Source organism: Danio aesculapii, chromosome 13, assembly GCF_903798145.1.
Source record: "Danio aesculapii chromosome 13, fDanAes4.1, whole genome shotgun sequence".
Taxonomy (NCBI): Eukaryota; Metazoa; Chordata; class Actinopteri; order Cypriniformes; family Danionidae; genus Danio; species Danio aesculapii.
This window is the reverse complement of record NC_079447.1, coordinates 28,937,547-28,959,778: the sequence shown is the minus strand read 5'-3', so window position 1 is coordinate 28,959,778 and position 22,232 is coordinate 28,937,547. Positions and strand designations below refer to the sequence as shown.

The window sequence follows — 22,232 nt, the reverse complement described above, 5'->3', positions numbered from 1 at the left end:
GCCTCAAAATGGGAGAGATTTGGATCCTATTTTTAACATCAGGAATTTACAAAAAGAGACTTTTTGCCTTTATATCACCCTAATATAACTGTAGACACACTATACCTACACACAATTCTGTCCAAACAGTTTCCAAAAGATGATTTTCATCATACTGTAGGTGCCCTTTAAAATCCATATAACACATTTAATTAATATTAATATACCTTAATTTGCTTACTAGCACAAATATCTGAACATTGGTGGTGGTATGGTTCAAAATTCATTTTTTTTCTTTCAATGTTTTTACAGAGGGGATTTAGGGATCTAATTTTATAATGCCACAATTCCTAAAATACTCTGAACAGCCATAAAAAAATCACAATTTCTTTGTACAGTAGAATAAAATGTTGTATATAAGACAAATTATGTATGGACATATTCCTAAAACTATGAAGATTGGTGTATTGTATTTGAAATGACACAAATTAAAAAAAATGCGACAAGGAAAAAACTTAAAAGTGAATTTTGGATGTAGACTTTATGAATAGCCGAAATTCTAAAACTAAAAAAAAAAAAACTGAAATACAAATGATGTATATAAATCAACAACACTAATATAAATTGGTCAAATATGCTTAAGTAAAGCCAAAAAATAAAAGTAGATATTTGATTTAAAGTGCTACAAGATCATAGACAGTAAATGTCAATTCTGTTAATCTAATACCCCCAATTCTCACTGTAAATGTAGTCTTCGGTTAAATAAAATGACAGCAATTATGCAGTCATTGTGTCAGACACTGAGATGTCAGGCTAACATTAGAGAGTTCACTGTTAAACCACAAGAAGAGCACAGCTGTGCCAAATACACCATTTCAACAGCCTCCTACATTCCTTCTGCTTTTTCTCTCTTCATTTGCAAAATGAGTTTTCAGCGGATTCAATAATCTGGGCTTCTGCCTTCAGATAGGAGACATAAAACCGGAACAGAGTTGTAAAAAAGGTCATCTTGAAATATGGGATACAATTTGAGCAGTGCATTATTCAGCAAAAGTGAAATGCATTTATTACGCTCAGTCAAATTAAAGGCCTGATATGCAATTAGAATGAATGATTCACGTTTCCTGACTCAAGACATTGTTTCTCAAACAGCATGAATAATTTACAGGGTATAATGCATCTCGGCACATTCATCTTTTAAACAGTTGTCAGGGATTTCTTTTAGAAACTAGAGTTTTGGTATACTTTCCCCTTGATTCGTAGTAGGGCTGCACAATATATAGTTTCAGCATCCATTTCGCAATGTGATCATTCCCAATAGTCACATCACGAGGTTATGCATTATTGAGTCTAGATTATAATTATATAATATAACAATAATAATAAATAATAAAAATATATATTTTAAAATAAAAATATTAAAAAATAAAATATTTTTTGAGGCCTGTTACTGTGTGAGGATTTTAAAAGCAATTATGCCTAAGAAATTGTACCGTTTATAAAATGTTAATAAAACAAAGACTACGCAGTATTATTTTACATTTGATTAATCAATTACTATATACCTGAATACACTTTGACTACTAAGAAAACAATCAAATGCTGTTTATTTAATTTGTATCTTTTTCTTTATTGTATTTATCTATGCTTGTAGACTGTTTCTTATGTGTTGTGCATATGCAGGGGCGTAGCAACCGGGGAGGACAGGGGGGATTTGTCCCCCTCTCATTTAGAGACAGACCATTAAAAAACGTGTGATTGATAATTATATAAATGTAAACTTTTGGATTTCATAGAGCTCTCCCCCCAAATTTAAAATGTCCGCTACACCCCTGTGCATATGCCCTTCCCTACAGAATCATCCCAATCAATCTAAAACAATGTTTCTTTCCAATTAATTATTTAACACATCTAGTGAAATTGTATTCATATCGCAATATATATTGCAGAAAAAAAAAATATTGCAATGTTCACCCTAATTCAAAGTGACCAGCAATACCACTGGGGTTTCTTTTTACATTATTATTATTATTTTGTTCTATATTTAATTGCTCTACTTATTTATTTTCTTCAATTTTAATTATTAACATTTTATCATTATCTTATTTCATAATATTTTTGTATTCATTATTATATAAACATATCTGATTATTTAATTTTATATAAACAGATTGTTTCTGTTTATTTGGTGTTTGAATATTTATCTAAAATGTGACATTGTTTATTTTAGTCTTCTATACAGTTTTGAAAATTAAAATATTTACATATTCATTCATTCATTCGTTTTCCTTCGGCTAAGTCCTTTTTTCATCAGGGGTCACCATCAACTTATCCAGCATATGTTTTACACAGCGGATGCCCTTCCAGCTGCAACCCAATACTGGGAAACATCCATTCACACTCATTCACACACATACTGTACACTACAGCCAATTTAGTTTATTCAATTCACCTATAGCGCATGTCTTTGGACTATGGGAGAAACCGGAGCACCCGGAGGAAACCCGAACACGAGGAGAACATGCAAACTTCACACAGAAATGCAAACTGACACAACTGGGACTCGAACCAGCAACCTTCTCGTTGTGAGGTGACAGTGCTAACCAGTGGTGTAGTCCTAAAAAAATAGGTGGTGTACTATCCAAATTTTAAAAGTAGACAAAGAAACGACGAAAGTCAATGTATCTTTGATATAGGAGGGCTAAAGCAACGCCCATGCTATTTTACAATTTTACTTGAACGTTTCAGCAAGACATCATTCAGCTGATTTGTTGTGATCTTCGAAAAACTCAAATACTCGACGTACAAAAATAAGGGAAGTCTAATAACCAAAACAAGTGAGTATACCGAGAGTATGATCCTCAGAAGTCGTAATACCCAAACAGCTCGTGGAAAAAAGTAGGCATACTGAGTATACGTGAGTATAGCAAGGACTACACCACTCGTGCTAACCACTGAGCCACTGTGTATGTATATATATATATATATATATATATATATATATATTTTTTTTTAATTTTAAACAAATCTCCAAACATTTTCAGAGACTCCTCCAGAACGCTCTTGTGGCCCTTGTATCCCAGTTTGAAAATGACAAAAAAAATGTTAAAATTTAATAAAAAAACATAGCATATAAATAAATGAAAAATAAATTCTGTCATTAATACAGTGAAGACATAACATTTAAAAAGTAATGAAATAAAAATCAATTGAATTAAGATAAATAAGCATTATAATCAAATAAAACTAATACATAACTAAGTAAAAAAAACAAAAATGACTAAATGAATAAAACAAATGAATTAGGTTAAATATGAAAAGTTCATTACATAATGAAAAGAAATGTTTGAATAAATATTCAAATAAACAAATACATTATAATGAGTCAAAAGCTGTAATCTAATAGAACTAAAACAATTAAAATAATACATTAGAGCCATTTACACAGTAAAAATTCGGTCTTTAATAAATATATTTGGGGCGGAAGGTATCGTTTTACCAGCCTACACTGTCACACATTCATTGCCACACTGTAGCTTTGGGTTTATATCCCCTATTAGTAAACAATCAGTCATACAGTACAGCCACACAAGGCTCATTTAACCCCTTCAGCTCTCAAAAAGGGTTTGAGGAGTCACAAACAACTCAAAATAAGTAGATGTGATTTTAGGGAATTTTTAGGGAACATGACTGCTTGCTCTATCATAACTTTTTAAATTTTTTTTATTCATTCATTCATTTTCCTTTGGCTTAGTCTCTATTTCAGAGGTAACCACAGCGGAATGAACCAGAATAACATATTTTATTATTTATTATTATTATTATTATTATTATTATTATTATTACTACTACTAGTACTACTACTACTACTACTACTAAAACATTTTAAATAATACATAAGAACTATTTTCACAATATAAATTACGTCTTCATACAATAAATATGTCTGGGCGCTATCATTTTGGAGGGGGGTTGAGTAACCTCTCAAAGATTAAAACCCATCAATTGATTTTTTGATTTATTGTTTCATTTAGCACAAAGGAAACTGTGACATTATCTAGGTAATTTAAATAAAATGAAAGTGGATTTTCCTTTGAGAAATGTTCCCGTTCCTCTTTTGTGTTGATGATGAAATGCTAATTAAGGTCCTGTGATCTTCTGCCCTTTGAAAACCTCATTAATTACTGTTCCTACTCAAGTGCTCTTTTGAGACATTTTACAATCCTTATGCATCTCAACTACACTTAATGGTGGAAATAGTAGGTTTCAAAATACATTTACAGAATATTAAAGTGATAGCTCACCTAAAACCAATAGGGGGTTATATCCCTTATTAGTAAACAACGAGTCATTTAGCTTTCTGTCTGTTTTCTATGGAACACAAAGGAAGTTTTTTTTATTATGCTGAAGACATTTTGTCTTATAATGAAAGTGTTGTTTTAGACTCCGGTGACTTTCATTATGTAAACAAATGCTGTTAAAACACTCTGCAAAACTTTTATTGTGTCCTATATATAAATGGCATTATTGAATTGCTTTATATGCTGTTTATGCCTTTTTATTGACCTTTTTTTTGTTTTGTTTTGGACTTTGGTCAACTTTGTGCATTATAAATAAAGTTGTAGTTGCAGGTTTATGGTAAGGGTGACTAAATAATGACAGATTGTTTATTTTTGTGTGATCTATCCCTTTGAAGTTGTTATTAACCTACATTTTATCTTCTTAACACAATATTTTAAAACCCGCATGAACCGGAAGTTGCTGAGACTTTTATTACATTATGTTGAGTACTTCTAACTGAAATGGAATATTAAGTAGGGGCGGGGCTTTCTTTTTGCATATCATTTCCTCATAGCAAACTAACGGTAAGAGGGGCAGGGTTAAGACTATTGTGACTGAAGCTGTCAAACTGATTTCAACAGAGTAGAACCGTCACTCCAAACGCAGAAGCAAACATTTTTTTTTAGGTGATTAGCTCGAGCAGATTAATTGGCATTGCCATATTTTGATCTGCTGTGATTTGTATTGCGATACAAAGACAATTTCACTAATTCTATTTGGTAAGGAATTCGTTCATTTAGACAGATTGGGATTACTCTGGAAGATTATGGGGATTATTCTGGATTATTATTGGTGGATAGAAATGAAATATTTTACATCACAGTATTCACGTACAGAAATGTAATAATCAAATGTAAAATTTCACTGTATAGTCTTCATTGTATAAATCATTTTATAAACACAGCTTCATTAGAGTCACAAACACTACAGTTGCCTGTGCCTGAATACCTTAAAACAGGGGTTTTCAACCTTTTAGGACATGCCCCAATCCCCCTAAATTTGGCAAATTTCACTCGCCCTCCTGTTTAGTCGAACATTGAGTATGTTTACAAGGACACTAATACTTTAATAGATTTTTAATACAATTAAGACAATACCTTGATTAAAAGTCACCATGTAAACCGATTTTTGATTACCTTAATCCGACTAAAGTCATAACTGAACTAAACAGAAATGGAATTAAGACGTGGAGTATGCATATATTAGTGGCATTATTGAAGTAAACACCGCAATCAATCTATTACCGTCACGTAAGACTTTATGCCATATTTTCTGACAAGATCCACACACACTGCTGTCAGTAAAGGACGGCAGACACTCACATCGTGAAATGCGGAAATTTTTTTCTTTCCATTAGACGTTATTAAATTCCATAACACTCTTCCACCAGTCCTTACTCCTTATTTACATCTAATACCCCAGTTTGTCATGGGGGCATGAATGAAATGTTCATGAGTGAAGGTGAAACTGCCAAACTGCAGTTTAAGTCACCCAAAGTTACATGAACGTCTTACATGAAAGCACTTCACATAAGCACCTTAATTATATTATTGTCTATTAAGGCAAATAACTAGATTACAGATGTACATGTAAACGTAGTCAGTAGTGTCTTCAAAGTAAGTGAAAGATCCAGAAGGGCGTCCTGCTGATCTGATTCAGAAGGGCATTTTTTTGTCAGACGGCTCACCGGTTTTACTTTCATTTACCGTCATTCATTATAAAAAGCACCCGGTCCATTTTATTTGTATATGTTCTACTCAAACGCATTAACTCTACAGGTGCCTAAAGGTTAGATGTGGAGCTTACATTAATCAGATTCACTCTAGTCAACACAAAAATCATTATCATAATTTACTCGATTTAATTTATGTCTCGCGCCCCCATAATAGGTGTTGGCGCCCCCCTGGTGAGGCCCACCCCACAATTTGAAAACCCCTGCTTTAAACCATCATGCCTAAACACTTACTGTACACAGTCACTGGCCTTAAAAACAAATGCAAATGATAAACTTTCACTTCATTCTTGTTTAACTCTTCAGTGAATCCAAAAATCCTCTGTGTTCTGAACTGTGGCTCCTGGTCCAACATATAAATTCAACATTGCACTTCCTGTGATGTGACTGTTGTGGACGTGCACATTGCGATCCTGAAACAATATATTGTGCAGCCCTATTTCACATGGACTTTAATGAATTATCTTCAGCTCTTAAACCAGAAATATGCATTACATGTGGCTTTGTGTGTGCCATCTCACTGACACCCCCAAATACTGGCCTTCCATGAGTAGAGTAAACTAAATACCATCTGCGCCTCTCAGCTTTCTCTGCCATGGTGAAATCACCTTGATTATGTGTGCCAACCAGCCTACACTGCCACACATTCATTGCCACACTGTAGCTTCGGGTTTTTATCCCCTATTAGTAAACAATCAGTCATAGAGTACAGCCACACATGGCCCATTTAATCCTTTCGACTCTCAGAGAGGGTTTGCTGAGACGCACACAACTAAAAATAAATAGATGTGATTGTTTTTAGGGAATATGACTGCTTGCTTCTATCATAACTTATTTATTCATTCATTCATTCTCCTTCAGCTTAGTCTCTATTTTTATCTCTAGTCTTTATTCCCCTACTGTGCAATAAACATGTGCAATACTTTCTCATTAACATATTTATTACAACTCTCTGTGATTTTTATAAGTTTAAAACGTTTTAAAAACAGCATGTTTATAATAAAGACGATAAATTCGCTATGTAATTCTTAACTGCTATAATCACTATGGCCACATGGTGTCAGTAAACACTAATATGTTTATGGCAAACGACACGAACAGCATTTGTGTGTAACTCATCGTTTCAGAAAGGCTTGTATAAACTTCACCACAAATACATAAAATAAAATTACTTGGTATTTTTGACTAATGAGCTGTGATTCAGCTTCATCCGTGTCTGTCTCTATCACTGACTGCTGTTTATCTGACGTAATGGAGGAGAAACAGACACGCACAGTGGGTGGGGAGAAGCAGCTCAGTTGCATTTAAAGCCACAGGCTAGAAAAACATCTATACTGTACTTAGACATCAAAATGGGCAGATTCTGAAGGCTACAATAAATGATCTGATTGGTATTTTTAGCTAAAACTTTACAACACATTCTGTAGACACCAAAGGCTTATCTTACATCTTGTAGAAGGGGTAAAATAGGTGCCTTTAAAATAAATAAATACACTTTTTTAGGTGGTGCTCTAAATTACAATATTTTTCTTTGAATTTTTCAGTGAATATTTTTCAGTATAATAAAGAGAATTCTAGTCACTGTTTGAAGTGTTATCGTGCTGCTTTCCCTAAGGTCCTCCACGAGCCCTTGATTGATGAGGATCCCGTGTTCATCACCACATGTACAGAGCGAGAGCTGCGCAAGAGGAAGAAGAGGAAGTTCAGCCTGTGGGTTCGACAGTGCAGCTCCACTGGCTTCATCTGTCAGGTCAATCACACACAGCATCACCCATGCTGTGAAATTACAATGTTTAAAAATCAGTACTACTTGGCTGACACAAACAAAGCAATTTTCCACCATTCAGTGATATTTGTTAATGTAAATAAATAAAGGCCTACAGTGAGGCAGATTACTAGATGCAATCAATAAAATATCATTTATAGAGTCAACAAAGAAAAAGAAAGCCCAGACCACTTAACATAATTGCTCTCTTCTTTTGGTCTGTGCCTATTAGAGAAAATAACTGCTGTGTGCCTGGAAAGCAAGCCAAGCAGAATTTGTCATCCCTACTTCAGTCATAAAAAATAATTATTCAAAGATAGATGTCCTTAATGATGACTAAGGCTTCATCTATTTGATCAGGATATTTGAAATACGATAAAACAGTAATCTGGTGAAATATAGTTAAAGTTAAAATAATTAGCTCTCCTGTGAAACTGTTATTCTTTTTCAAATATTTTAAAGTGATGTTTACCAAATAGAAGGAGATTTTCACAGTATTTTCTATAATATTTTTTTTTTCTTCTGGGAAAGTCTTGTTTATTTTTGTTTTGGTGGAATAAAAGCAGTTTTTAAACTTGTTTTTTTTTAAACAAATGTAAAGTCTATATTTTTGCCATCTATACAATATATATATAATATATATATATAATATTTTTATTAACTTTTTTATTATTTTATTAATTTATTTTATTTTATTTTGTTATTTAATTTAATTTTTATTTAATTTAATTTTGTTACTTAATTTGTAATTTATTTTGTATGTATTTTTATTTTATTTTACTTTACTCTTAATTTTATTTCAATTTTTTATTTATTGTTTATTTTATTTTTGTAATTAATTTTTTCAATTTAATTTTCAATGAATTTTTATTCATTCATTTATTTTCTTTTTCGGCTTAGTCCCTTTATTAATCTGGGGTCGCTAAAGCAGAATGAACCGCCAACTTATCCATCATGTTTTACGCAGCGGATGCCTTTAGCCGCAGCCAGGGGGGTTTGGGTGGTTCGAAAAACCCACCCCTCACTGTCAAAGGTCCAGAATTTGTTTCATACATGAGCTCATTTGTCCTTTTTTTTTACTGCTATGCCATCATAAATTGTTTAAATAACCCATTGAAGAAGGCTTTAAGACCAAGCAAAACCCTTTGTTGGCTGTTGCTTCAGCGTGACTGAGGAAAGTTGAATGTGCTGGCCAGTATATTTAAATTAATAATATTTAAATGACATTAGGCTACATTTTTTAATTTAAAACTTTAACACATTCCTATTTCTTTTCTAATATATGATGTAATAAATTGTATTTAAAAAATAATTATTGTTCTCATATTTATTCATTCTAAATGTTTAGGAAATGTTTTTGACACATCAAAAATTATGGTTATGATGGTTATGATGACCCTCCAACAAGCTAATGCAGCAAAAAAATTAGTGCTTAAAGTGCCTCTAAAATTCAGTATTTCAACCTCATAATTTTATAGAAAATGAGACGAATAACTACAAAAATGTCTGCTTAAAAAAAAAAAAAGAACCTCCCCTTTCTCCAGTCTGGCTATGGGCCTGACCAGTCTCAAAAATACTTAACAGTGAACATAAAATTACCCCGCCTGTCAACATGATACAGGTGAATGCATCTCTTCATGGTCTTATCCACAATAATATCCAGAATGTGCGTGAAGTAAAAAGTAATTTTTCATTGAACGTTTCTCAACAGATCTACGTCCATCTAAAAGAAGGTCCTGGTCCGGATGGTTTGGACACGCTGAAGAACAAACCGCAGCTTCACAGTCTGGTGGCCAAACAGCTCTGTCACAATCTGGCCGGCCGCAATGCCATCATCTTCACTGGACCGAGCATCACGAGTCTAAACTTGTTCCAAGAGTTTGAGAAACAGGGTAGGTGTTGTACTGTAACCGGTGTTCATCTGTCAGTTCCCTGCATCCTTATCTGCTCTACTTCTTTCAGCAAATTCTGCTCTGGCTTTGTGTTTTCTCCGTCTCTTTAATCTTCTCTCCATCTGATGTTCCTCGTCCCCTGCAGTTTTTAATTACACGCTGACAGCATCCTGTGGCAGGGAATAAATGGAGAGTGTGAGAGGAAGCTGACCTTGAGTTCTTACAGTAAACGTGTGCTTCATACTCAAAGATTATTTCAATGCCTCCTGCTGGGATGCAAGGAGAGAATGTTAACACACTTCAAACACAGTGGATCAGGCCAGTGGCCAGCTTCACGCTTTCCCTCTTCATTTCCATAGTTGACATTATGAGAGATGTAGGTCATTATTGAATCTCTTGTAGAAGATATATCAGCTTCAAATGAAATGAAATTTGTGGAAGTCTGTTTGCATGGGATAAAACAAAATAGTTTTACTTTGCAATTCTGACTTAATTTCTCACAATTCTGACATTCTGTTGTGCAATACCCACTGCGCCACCCTGCAGCCCCTATTCAAATGTATTTTAAAATATAATTTATTCCTTTGATTTTAAAGATGAATTATTAGCATCATTACTCCAGTCACATGATCCTTCAGAAATCCTTCTAATATTCTGATTTGCTGGTCAAACATTTATTTCATATAATATTTTAATGAAATTACAGCAGGCTTGGTGATCATCAAAATTCAAACTTTACATCTTGCAATTCTGACTTAGTATCTAGCTTAACTTAATATTTCAATTTTACCGTCTTTATTTCTTGCCATTCTGTTTATAATTTTATAATTAAAACTTTTTGAAATATAGATTTTATTGCTTAAAATACTTTATTTCTTGCAATTCTGTGTTTATATTTTACAATCCAGAGTTAAATCTTGCATGCTGAGTTTAGTTTAGTTTTTGCAATTCTGAATTAATGTGTTATAATACTGACTTTCTGTTATTTTCAGTATTTATAATACTGAATTCAGTTTTGTTTAATTTTCTTCCTTTAATTCCAACTCAATATTTTGCTGTTCTGAATTTAACATGCAACTCGCAATTGCAAGATTATATTGTATATTTCTGTTCCTTCAAACAAAGTAAGTCTATGATGGTTAATGGGGAAAAATAGAACAACAAAGACGATTAACTAAAGTGAATCAGTAATTACTTCAAGAAGAGTACAGTTTTTGCTATGATGGTTAATGGAAAAAAACAACAAGAACAACAAAGATTAATTAAAGTGAATCAATAGTTACATCAAAAATAGTACGGTTTTGCAACCGTCTTTGTAGCAAAATTGCTACTTCACACAGAATCTGTGATTTATACGTTTTGTATTAGGTTTAACTGCTGGGAATATCCAAAACTAGAGCTCAGAGGAATGGCGAAACATCTTTAATAGATGTAATAGCAGTTCAAACACTCCGGAGTGAATCCTACAGGACTTCTGACGGCACTGCACAAGCACACAGAATGAAAAATGAAAACCTTCAAGGGAAGATTAGTCACACAGTTGTTCTCTTTCACTTGTGGAGAGGATGAGTAATCAGCACATCTCAATCAGACCTTAGATTCAGGCTAAAGCATCTGGCGGTGCTGTAGAGAAGACATCTGCTCACATCTTCACACATGCAGTCTTCTATTCATCCAATCAGCTTTCAAATGTCAACACTCGTTGTGCCATACACTGAATGCTCGGGCTGAATATTCATTCTCAGATGGGTTATTATTTTTATTTCTGCAGGCATCTACTGCTGCGGGTTGCTGAGCATCAGGAAGAGTGATTGTACAGGCCTTCCACAGTCAATGCTGATCAATACAGAGGCTCCACAGCAGCGTGGCCAGTCTCAGGTTAAGATGAGAGGAAATATGTCCATAATCAACTGGTACAACAAAGGCAACTTCAGGTTCCTTACTAATGCCTACTCTCCTACTAAAGAAGGTAAGAAAAACATACAAAAGACAGGCCTTGCTGTACATTTCCTCTTGCTTAAATGTGAAGTATGTAGTTTCTATGCTATCCAGTGAAAATACAAAAGTAAAGCCTTTCCGAATTCCTCTTAGATTCACCATGCCCTGATTTAACATGTTCTACATGGTTTTATTATTTTTAAGAAGCTTAAAGGTGCTTGAGAATGCACTGATACAATATTAAGTTGTTCTCTGATATCTTCATATAAGGTATGCGTAAGGTAAGGTTGAGCTTTTTTTGTTGATAAGCAACGACTGAATCAGCTACAATCAGTGCGCGACTATTGCTGTTGTTATTGGTATAATTTTCATAATTATAATTTTTCAAGATTTGTGAAGTCATACAGCTCTGGATAACTCAAAACAGCAACTGCTAGTCTCTCCTTTATCTTAAGTCTCCATAGTTGTCTTGACAACACAAACATTGCTGTCACCTCAACGGAAACCCCGCGTCTGCTTTCATTTGATTTGTTGACTTTTTTCAACTGCGAGCGCACAGCACGCAACGGCACAGCAGGCTGTTAAAACGTGAGGGACGTTAGTAAATCCTTCATTAAAGGCTCCTCTCAACACTAAGCATGTTCGGTGTGATCAGCACCTTCGAAAGCTAGAATGGAAAGCTCTTTTTTTACCTTATTTAGAAGGGTCATGAATATTAATGAGTTCTTTTTTTATACTCCTGCATCACAGGTCTCTGTAGCTTACACGGTATGATGTACTCTGAAATACACGTGCAACAGGGACAGATAGAAATGTATTTAGAGTTGTATTTTTGTGGGTTTAACTTGTATGAAAATACAGAGAGGGAAATTAGATCAAATGTACACATGTGTGTTGCCTCATTACAAATTTCACAATATACACATTAAACCAACAAGGGATAAACAGACCTTAAACATATAGTCCATCACTCCAGAATTTTGCATTTTGACAAGCTGTAAACAGGCAAGATTATCCATGGCTGTTAAATGTACATAGATGTACCCAAGAGCTAATGCTTGTCCTCTTTTCAAAATAAGAGTCCCATATACATAGGAAATCTAATAAGCAGTGTTAAACTTAGAAAATAAGAAAAAAAAAAAAATAGGAAATTTTACTGATCCTGTAAGAAACGTCAGAATCTGTGCTGTGTTCCGATTAGCCTGTTTTTCAGTGGTCTTTTTCACTCAAAGGATTTCCATGAAAACAAGAAAAAAGTGTTTGAGACTCATAGTGTTTATTATTTCCATGGATGCAATTTTGCATTCTATTTAATCCTTAGAAATTAGCATATTTACATTCACACCAATATGCTGATAACTCAACAAAAATTTGCTTATTGAAATTAATTGTCTTGATATAAACTGGCAATGCAAGTAAACCAAGTAAATCTAATTCTGAGTACCTTTGGGTAAAAAAAAGCATCCGAGTTTGCAGTAAATTTCTTCCTTCCTTACTTAGTTTGCTCTTTCTGAATGTGCTAAAATCTGCCATATGTCACACATTCAGACTTCAAAAAAACTGACAGAAAGCAGGTTAGTGTGTTGGTTGGTCGATTGGTTTAATCTTAAGCCGTTCGTGACCTTACTCTGATAAAGAAAATCCATGTACATGCACTTAGCTTATCATTTGAGAAGAAATTCTGCAAGTTCACCATCTCAAATGAAACCCAAACACTGATCAAATTTCTTCATCTTGCAAAAGCACCCCCAGTGTTTATGCTTGTGTTACCCCCTTGTCTGTCTCTGCATATTTTGGCCTTGAATTCTACTGCAGCTGCCACTTCTGTAAGCGAATCTGAATTTCTTTTTCGTTTTTTAAAGAATCAGTCATAAACACCTGCAGGGAAACTCATAAATGCACTGTTATGAACAATAAATCATTCATTTTCCTTCAGCTTAGTCCCTTATTTATCAGGGGTCAACACAGCAGAATGAACCGCCAACTTATTCAGCGGCCAGTGGATACCCTTCCAGCCACAACCCAGTACTGGGAAAATAATAAATCAGTGTAAAAGTATTTATTTTAGACATTCAAAATTGTACATACTCAACTGAATGTAGTTTCATTGTTTGGTAATGCTAACCACAAATGACACAATCTATAGCAAAGCACCTCCTGCATTTTCACTATAGTATTGCGAGTTTAGATTGGTTTTATGTCAATGTATGTGGATTAAGTGAATATTGTGCACATCATAGGATTAAGAAAGGCAAAGCCTAATCGTACTGCACTGATCTTCACTTTCTTTGATAGGCCTTGATCTCTTTTGACAGCAGCTTCACATCAGAAATTTAAAGGCTGGTTCTAGACTTTTCATGAAAGTGAATTTAAGCATATATACTACATAGGACTAATTCAATCTCATTCTTTTTTTTTTTTTTCTTTTTTTTTGCAAACCTGTCAAAAAAAAATAAATGCATGAAAAAAAACTTGTTCATAACTGTACATAAACATGTAAACAAATTTGTGTTTGTGTGGTAATGCCACCACTCTTGGTTTATGAGGTCAGGCAAACAGGAGATTAAATTCTGACATATATTTAATTCTCTTGGATCTGCAATAATCTGTTTGTACAGCAAAAGCTGCCTCTGCTCTTCTGCCAAACATTCTATACGTAACCTGAACCTAAACTCATTATCCCACAGCTTCAATTTCTAGACAATGTGTAAGTACAGTCTATTAAAAATAAATAAATAATATTATATATATATATATATATATATATATATATATATATATATATATATATATATATATATATATATATATATATATATATATATAAAATTACGGGAGTTTTCTGGGAAAAATAACAAAACAGAAGGGTACTGAAAAAATGGGAGAGTTGACAGGTATGCTATTCAGGTATGATATTATGTTAATAGGTATTTGCTATTCTCCGCGTACGAGTGGGCACAGCCATTTGAATCATTTTGGCTCGAGACTTCCGGTCTCATTCACTTCCATTCATTTCCACTCGTTTTGCTGCTTGGTGTTGCAAACTGATATTTTCTTATTATATTATTCTACTTTGTCTGTATTGTCATGCAAACACTTGTTTGTAGAGTAAGTAGTTTGACCGTTTTCTGCCGTTTATTATTCCTAGTCATTTCTCCCATAGGTAGCTGAATCGGAAATTCTAAAACAATGGCAGAGGATGAAATGACTGGTCTAAATTGGCTGCAAAATATATGTGCACAAGTAGTAATGGTCATTTGCCTTAATTAAATAATCTACACGTTTTAATCTTGTAATTATTGTAATTTTTAGAGATATTGTCTGTTTTTATTCCCGTTTGTGTCATTTATTTCTTATTTGCTGTATATTTTAGTAATCTGATGATGTTGATCTATTACATAGGCTATTTTATATACACATCTAAAATGCTTTGGCATTCAAGTTTGCTGTGAACTTGAAAGAAAGAGAGAAGCAAATTTGACCTGTCAGTGGGTGCACATGGTTTCTGAATAGCATAAAGTAAGAGAAATAGTTGATTTCTTTATATTTTCAACCGTCTTTTTTTATTTTACTTTTAACCAATTAAAAAGAAACAGTCTAGAACAAATAAAATTTTTGTTATAAATTAAATTATGTTTTGTTTGTCACATATAGTTAACTATATATGCGATGATGTGGGTAAATGGTGCGTTTTTAATTTGGTATGCAAGTACACACACACGCACGCACACACACACATGCAGCTTCAATGCTTTTCCCATAGTCCTAGTTAAAATAGCCCAATTAAATTGATGAAAAGTATGCCAGGATTGTATTTTACATGCCACAAGCACTCCTCAGAAAGCAGGTCATAATAAGCAGCAAAGAAGTATTAAAGATTTTGGTTAATTATTGTACACTCACAATGATAGAGAGTTTATAACAGTACAGATATTATAAAAGATCTTCTTACTAATTATGTTTCAGTGACATCATGTATTTTTCCATTCTAATTTAATTACATGCACCACTCACTGACCTGAGAGTACCTCTTACATTTCTATTCAGTTGCTGAATTTGAACTAAATTTAAGTGGGCTTTAGACAGGATGCAGAACTGCAGAAGTTTGAAGGTTCATATATATATATGGTAGGTTGTTAGATCATATTTGTTTGTTAGCCAATGATTGATTTTACCTCGTGACACTAGGTTGTTAGCTGATTCTTGTTAGTTTGTGATTTTAGGTTGTTAAACATAATTCTTATTAGCTTGTGATGCTAGCTAATAATTCATGTTCGCTTGTGACACTAGGTTGTTAGCTGATTTTGTTAGTTTGTGATGTTAGCTTGTGACGTTAGATAGTTAGCTAATGATTTTTGTTAGCTTGTGACATTAGGTTGTTGGCTAATAATTCTTTTTAGTTTTTGACGTTAGGTTATTAGCCAATGATTCATGTTAGCTTCAGATGTTAAGTCCTCTTGTATGAAGACAGAATGACATTTCTGTATTCTCCTACTGTAGGTGTGATCATTAAGAGGAAGAGTGGAGAAATCCCATGTCCCCTTGCTGTGGAGGCCTTCGCTGCACACCTGAGTTACATCTGCAAATATGATGACAAGTACAGCAAGTGAGTTTGACTGGGAATTAAAGCAAGAGTTCTGCCCCCTAAAAAAATGAGCTGGTGATTTGCCTCCCCTTATGACATCTAAAATGTACAGTGGCAGATTTAGGCATGGGCAATATGGGAGATCGCCCCGGGTGGCATGTTGCTGGGGGCGGCAATAAGAGACGGTGCAAAACAAAAACGTGCCAAAGTAAGCTTTGAGATATGTTTTAATTTATGGAGTGTATTAATCCCAAGAGTGCTAATGCCAGAATAAAGACGTTAGTGGCCATTCACATTTGGCATCTTCTGCACGTACAAGTATGTTATTCTGTATGTGCAACTGAAACAACGCTGGTGAAAGCAAACTGACACATGCGCACAGAGAACCGTTCCCACGTGCCTCCTGGGGGCTGTTTCATAAAAGCATATACATTAGATGTACTACATTTCAGTACTAAAGCAAAATTTGGAACTAGTCTAACAATAAATAAACTGAAGATCACAGTCCAAAAATTAGTACATCCAAATTAAGTTGAGGGAAAATATTAAGTAAAATTTTAATAAACAGAAGAAAAAAAATCAACATAAACATAAAAAAAAAAAAAAAGTTACAAAATAAGCCTGGCTTTTTCTCTAAGCTTGGTTTATGGAACAGCCCCCTGGTGTGAATCCCGGTTGTTTACATGCACGCCAATAAAATACGCACCGCTTATGCGCTGTGAAACGAGAATAACAGCCTTTTATGTTACTTATGACACGAGGTGTCGACTCGCAGAGAGTTTTGGTAGTTGATAAAACTAAAGTTGATATAATATGATGATCATCTTATTTTGACTAAGTATATCTATAGAAGCAGAAAGGATGGATAATGAGGCAGTGAGGTAAGACTTCATAAGAATAATTCTCAGCCTTGAGTCAGGTCTAAGATGAACAGATAATTCTATAAAACATATATATTTTTTGTATTTTATAGAATTATCAAAATTAATTGTTTTCCAGTTACATTTAGGAGTGATTTCTGTTTTTTATTTATAATACTAATTGTATAATAACAATTATTATTATTACTATTATTATTGTTTTATTTTTAACTATAACTATTTTTAATTATTCCAATTCTGATTTTGTCCATATTTTACCCAAAGTTAGGGTAAAACAACAAACATTTTTAGAATGTACATGTTTAATGGTGCTTTTCTGTATTAACTAGATGTAACCTTCCACAACCATACTTCTATAAACCAACTATTTATAAACTATTTATAAGCTTGTGGGAGGAGGAGGTGGGGGGTTGAATATGGGGTGGTTCGCCCAGGAGCACCGCCACTGAAAATTTATGTGACTTTTTCCCCTCAGTAGACCATTAAAGTAGATTTCTAGCTGAAATTAAGTCAATGGATACTGGTAGGTCAATAGTAAAAAAAGAAACATATCAAGCAAAACAATTGGTCTGTGCAAGAAACAGAAGATTATGGGCTTGGATTAATAGTATTATAAATAATGTTCTGTTGCTTGCATAAGACCTCCATGTACCATCAGAAGCCTCTAGTGTTACAAAACTGAATTTAAAAATGATAATGTTAATGATGTTTATCATTTTTCTATTAATAATTTACTTCCCTTTAGCCTCATGCACACCAGGATGTTTAATGCTCATGCTTATCTCATGTTTAAGCGAGACTTTTTTTTCTACTTTCATGCGTGATTGCGCTAGTGCAGGGGTCACCAATCTCGGTCCAGGAGGGCCGGTGTCCCTGCAGGGTTTAGCTCCAACTTGCCTCAACTTACCTGCTGGATGTTTTAAATATACCTAGTAAGACCTTGATTAGCTCATTCAGGTGTGTTTGATTAAGGTTGAAGCTAAAATCTGCAGGACACCGGCCCTCCAGGAACAAATTTGGTGACCCCTGCCCTAGTGAATGTGCAAAACCACTCCCTGACACAGATGCTGCTTTATGAGAGACTAAATCACTGCAGTACACAAATTTGCATGCTTCTGACACTCGCTTGTTGCACAGATGTCGTCACCCTCATGCTTTTTCATTGTGTATTTAGCCATTTCACATCTGTTTAAGCTCCTCCACTACAGCACACTAATAACTGGTCAAAAGTTTGCAGGAAAAAAAGTTACAAGCCATGAAAGAAAATTAAGTGAAAATGTAACTTACTATTAAATCCTATTGATCTTTAATTCCCGTGTGCTTGAGCGCTACCCACAGGGGCAGATTTAACCAATAAGTGAAGTACAGTAAGCAGCCGCTTAGGGCCCCAGGATAGTATAAATTATACACATAACATCGTTTTTAATCCTATTTTGTATCGTAAAGGTCTAAGTAAAATTTTACGTAATTAAAACATCTACAGAAATTTGCAGTCCAGCAGTCAAGTCAGGTAAAGATTCAGTAAAAAAAAAAAAAAAAAAAAACGAGCACCGACCAAATATTTGAGTTACCTCTGAGCACTTTTTGTTTGTCTTTCTGGACACACACATATGTATATATATATACACACACATATACATATATATATACATATATATATATATATATATATACATATATATATATATATATATATATATATACATATACATATATATATACATATATATATATATATATATACATATACATATATATATACATATATATATATATATATATACATATACATATATATATATATATATATATATATATATATATATATATATATGTCCAGAAAGACAAACAAAAAGCGCTCAGAGGTAACTCAAATATTTGGTTGGTGCTCTTTGGGTAAGGGATTCATCAAAACAACAACAGAAATTAGTCCAAGGCACTTGGAAAATGTGGAAAATTAAAAATCCTTTATTCACATGGCTAAATCTTAAAAAAACCTACCTGTTTCGGCAAGGATCTGCCTTCATCAGGGTAACAGTGATCAGGTGCGTCTAGAGCAGGGGTCACCAATCTCCGTCCTGCAGGGCCGGTGTCCCTCCAGGGTTTAGCTCCAACTTGCCTCAAATCACCTCCCTGGGTGTTTCAAATATACCTAGAAATACCTTGATTAGCTTGTTCAGGTGTGTTTGATTAGGGTTGGAGCTAAAATCTGCAGGACATCGGCCCTCCAGGAACAAGTTTGGTGACCCCTGGTCTAGAGTCTCTTTTGAGTACTATGGTCACATGACTCATTCAAACAGCTCAACAACACTCAAATAATTTAACAAACATAGTCAGCTATTATCATTAATTCAGCATAGATAGAGGGTGACTTTTGACCATACACAGACATACAGAAAAATATTCTTAAACATGGCATGTACATACATACTAGTACGTACGCCCCTGGCTAACAAGAAGTGTTTTACTGCAGCTCAAGGCATGTGAACAAACCACCATCTCATTGGTCAGCCCATTTTTAACAGATTGCATCAAAGCAAAACAGAATGAGCCGGAAGAGGGTTTTTTTTAAGCCCTCTGGGGTCTTAGGGGGGATTGGGGCTCTGGTGAAGTGTTGGCATGCCCTGACATTTGTGCATTTTTAGTTTCTTATAAATATATTAACGGCTAAAGTGTAATGACACTGTATTTAGCTCAAACTGTGCTACAGTAATAAGTGAGAGGTTTGTATGATGTTGCATTTTTTTGGAGAAAAATAGGGATATGCATGTTTTTTAAGTCACTGCAATAAAGCTAAAACAGATAGTAAATATGCAAATAAACAGCTTTTGCTAACTAGTTGATAATGATTAGAGTTTTTTGACACAGAATGAGGCTTTTATATCTGCTGTTTTGCGCATTCAATGTGCACACTCAAATTAGCTCCTTTGTTTAGTCATGAGCTATCATAGATAATAGCGCTGGATAATTGGTGTGGATGAATGCTAGTATTGACTGAATAACCAAGAACCACAGTTTCAGCTAAAAATCTTCTTTAATGTTCTACCGAAGAAGTCACCTAGAACTGAAATGGCCTGAAGGGGAGTAAATTATCAACAGATAAGACTCTCCCTCTATGCATTTCTTATCCAAGGAGTAGTGGATTCACATGGATTTACAACTGTTTTTCCAACTAGGTACTTCATTTTCCACAAGCCCAATAAGACCTGGCAGCAGGTGTTCTGGCTGACCATCAGCATTGCCATCAACAACGCCTATATTCTCTACAAGATGTCAGACGCCTACCACGTGAAGCGCTACAGTCGAGCGCAGTTCGGTGAGAGGCTGGTCAAAGAGCTTCTGGATATGGACGACTGCTCACCTACCCAATGAAAGAAACCGCATGCTGTTTCAAACACACCAACAGTAACACACACACACACACACACACACAAATAAACACTCTGCACTCCAGGGTCGCTTAGAATAATCAAACCCTGTATGTAACATAAAACGTGCCAAGTCTGGTTGAAAAGGGATGTTTTTTTCACATCTAAACTCACATTTTAGATCCCATTCAGCCATTTGACAAGTCTCTTTAGTCCACTGTACATACAGTACATCACTGTAACACTTGCTGCATGAGAAACATAAAAAAAAACAACATGCCCTTTGTAGATGTGCAATGATTTTTATCAATAGAGTTCCAGTAATAGTGTTGACGTAGTATTGAACCCTGAGGTACACCATTTTGTGAGTTCTTTTTGTTTGTGAGCAGCATATCCAACATTCAGCACTGATAAACACACTGTTGAAACTGTACTGAGGTGTTTTATCAGTAAAAACAAGAATGTAATGCAATTCACATGTTATATCGTGGAGCATCATTGATGTTCCTAATATCTGGCATTTTTCTATTTTATATCACTTAATATTTATCTTTATGACTCTTTTTTTATTATTAAAAGGCAACAATGTTAGTGATACAGACGATGTATAATGCCAGGTTCACATGGCACTACTACTATGCTTCCCCAGTCTTTTTTTGCACATAGAAATAGTAGAAAAAGTAGAATTTGCAGATTTTAAATATTGAGATATTTGAAATCGTAATCATTCCAAATGAGAGTTTCCTATATTTAGCACGCCACATATTAAATCCTTCATCTGCCTTTCATTGATATCCCTATGATTCTGTTAGTGAAGTTATTATAAATCTAGTAAAAAAGGGCCCAATATACAGTAGTATACCAAAAATAATGTAAATATGATTTCTTATAATTCATTTATATATTTTTATTGTGTGTAATTTAAATAAATTAGGGGCACTGATGTATTCACGAAAAATGAATGAAAAGACGTTATGAAGAATGTCTTTCTACCTGTAAACAGGTGGATTTACTGTATGTGGTCTTTTGCTGTTGTAGAATCTTTAAGAAGATCAGTTCTCAATGTTATTATATTGTAACAATAATGGTACAATCGCAGCATGTGGCGTACTTTGTTTCATCAGAGAGCAGATGCAGATCCATATTGAAATATTTCCCTCAGGTAATATATATTTAAAGTAGTCAAACATCTCCCACTGTATCACTGTGTCATATTCATACAACATATAATGACCACTGTAGGGTCCTATGAAATCCTATGATTTTTTTTTCTGTTTGTAATTTTTCTGGGCTACATTTCATTGTAAAGGTACATTTTAATACTAATAAAAAATAAATAAATAAAATAATAATAATTATAATTCAAGAAACTTCTGAAACCAAGTAATTCATTTCATTAAAAGTCTAACAAAATTGATATTTTTTAAGGGGGTTTTCACCGTTAATTTGGATAGAATAGTGGAGGTTACAGACAGGAAAGTATTGGGAGAAGAGAAAGAGGAAGGGTTGACAAAGGACCTTTAGCCAGGAATTAAACTTGGGTCACCGTGAGCACCATGGTGCTATATGTTGGCGCACTTAACCACTAGGCTATTGGCCGTGACAACAAAAGTTATCCTATTATGAAATTATTTTTTGTTTAAATTCCATTTTAATATTTCAAATCAAAACACAAGAACAGTATTATTTCTTGTAGTTATTTCTTAAAGGTGCAGTAGGTGATTGTGTTCAGAAACATCTTTTGTTGTGCT

At 34.1% G+C, this 22,232-nt stretch overlaps 1 protein-coding gene across 1 annotated transcript in view; it reads left to right on the top strand.

The window, feature by feature from the left end:
- pgbd5 (piggyBac transposable element derived 5) overlaps positions 1 to 20,534 on the top strand; it is a 34,719-nt gene extending 14,185 nt beyond the window's left edge. The window contains exons 3-7 of the mRNA XM_056470248.1: positions 7,668 to 7,802; positions 9,529 to 9,709; positions 11,481 to 11,678; positions 16,148 to 16,253; positions 20,290 to 20,534. Coding sequence (XP_056326223.1) covers positions 7,668 to 7,802; positions 9,529 to 9,709; positions 11,481 to 11,678; positions 16,148 to 16,253; positions 20,290 to 20,485 — 816 coding nt within the window. The 3' untranslated portion in view covers positions 20,486 to 20,534. The remainder of the gene's footprint in view (positions 1 to 7,667; positions 7,803 to 9,528; positions 9,710 to 11,480; positions 11,679 to 16,147; positions 16,254 to 20,289) is intronic.
- The last annotated feature ends 1,698 nt before the right edge of the window (positions 20,535 to 22,232 follow it).